The following is a 1,356-nucleotide window of genomic DNA, read 5'->3' as shown; positions in this document are numbered from 1 at the left end:
TTTGGGCTGACCGAATGAATGATAGATATGGGGTTTAACAAAGGGGCTTCAAAGAGTACGTGGAAAAGTTCCATGATCTTTTAATGCCATGGCATTTCCAGGGCATTTCTGCCGTCTCCTTGTGATACTGTGTTCACACTGGGTGTTACTCCTGTTGTAGGTCTTATGAACTCACCCGGAAGGACCGACTGTACAAAAACATCGTCCGAATGCAGCACACGCACGGGTTCAAGGCTTTCCACATCCTCCCGCAGACCTTCCTCCTGCCAGCGGAGTACGCGGAGTTCTGTAGTAAGTGCTTGCCCAGGGTGCTGCCGCCCCCGCAGCTCAAAGGGTGGCAGCTTCGCCCCAACGGCTGCCTCAAGGCAGTAAAGCATTAAGAGTTTTCCACCCCCACCCCCCCCCAAAAAAGGTGGCTTACCCATGAAACTGTTGCAGACATAACTTAAAAACTCTATTTTCATCCGATGGCCTATCCAACGGTAACCTTGTCAGTGTCATTCATGGAAGGACACAGTCCTGTCACGTCAGCGTGCCCGGCTTTGTGACCAGAGCTCACACTGTTTCTGCATAGCAGGGACATGACATTTGCTTGCTTCTTTGGTGCCTCTTGGCATTTGAGGAATATTTCTGACACTTTGCCTGGCCGACTTGGGTGATTTTTATACTGTGGGGTGTGAGCAACATGTACCTTTTGGTGTTAGAGTTGAGAGGAGCCAATTAGTCACCCCTTCCTTTGAGTTCAGACCAAATAAAATACACATGGCAACCAAGTAAGGATGGAAAGGTCAGCTCTGTTGTAAATCTAGATAGGAAACCACGGCTTGGCCGGGATCTGCAGTGGGCGGCTTATGTCTTTTGTTTTGAAGTGAACTTAGGGATCCAGGCCAGAGGAGCTGAGCTCGCTAGCTTCTCTCCCCAGCTTGCCGGACTCACTGTGCAGAATGGATGTGGCCAGAGGGGAATCAGCCTTTTGTGAGAATCTAAAGAGTAATGATTGTTCACATGTAATGGGCATTCACTGCCTGTTAGACCCTCTTCTAAGTACTGTTTCATGAGTTTAGAAACCAGCTACCATCGAGTTGATGTCTACATGGGTCACAGTAGGACTGGGTCCCCTTGATTTCTTTGGAAGTAGATTGTCAAGCCTTTCTTCCGAGGTACCTCCACGTGGATTTGAAACCTCCCAACTTTGGGGGGAACGATTTGCACCAGTCAGAGGCATCCACCCTGTGGGATGAATATTATTATGGTCTCTGCCTTACTGATGGGAGATTAGGAAATTGTCCATCCATTTGGGAGCTTGCACATGGTACAAGTGAAATTCAAACCCAGGCAGTTTGGCTTCAGAGACTC

The 1,356-nt window shown here is 48.7% G+C and overlaps 1 protein-coding gene across 1 annotated transcript in view; it reads left to right on the top strand.

Annotated features, from left to right (window-relative positions):
* The window catches only part of TTLL5 (tubulin tyrosine ligase like 5), a 279,763-nt gene that overhangs the window by 27,346 nt on the left and 251,061 nt on the right, over positions 1-1,356 (top strand). The window contains exon 6 of the mRNA XM_045288172.1: positions 161-291. Coding sequence (XP_045144107.1) covers positions 161-291 — 131 coding nt within the window. The remainder of the gene's footprint in view (positions 1-160; positions 292-1,356) is intronic.

The sequence above is a fragment of the Echinops telfairi genome, unplaced genomic scaffold, assembly GCF_000313985.2.
Source record: "Echinops telfairi isolate 266 unplaced genomic scaffold, ASM31398v2 ScPeMD7_18;HRSCAF=68, whole genome shotgun sequence".
Taxonomy (NCBI): domain Eukaryota; kingdom Metazoa; phylum Chordata; class Mammalia; order Afrosoricida; family Tenrecidae; genus Echinops; species Echinops telfairi.
Note: the sequence above shows the minus strand (reverse complement) of the source record. Positions and strands in the feature narration are given on the sequence as shown.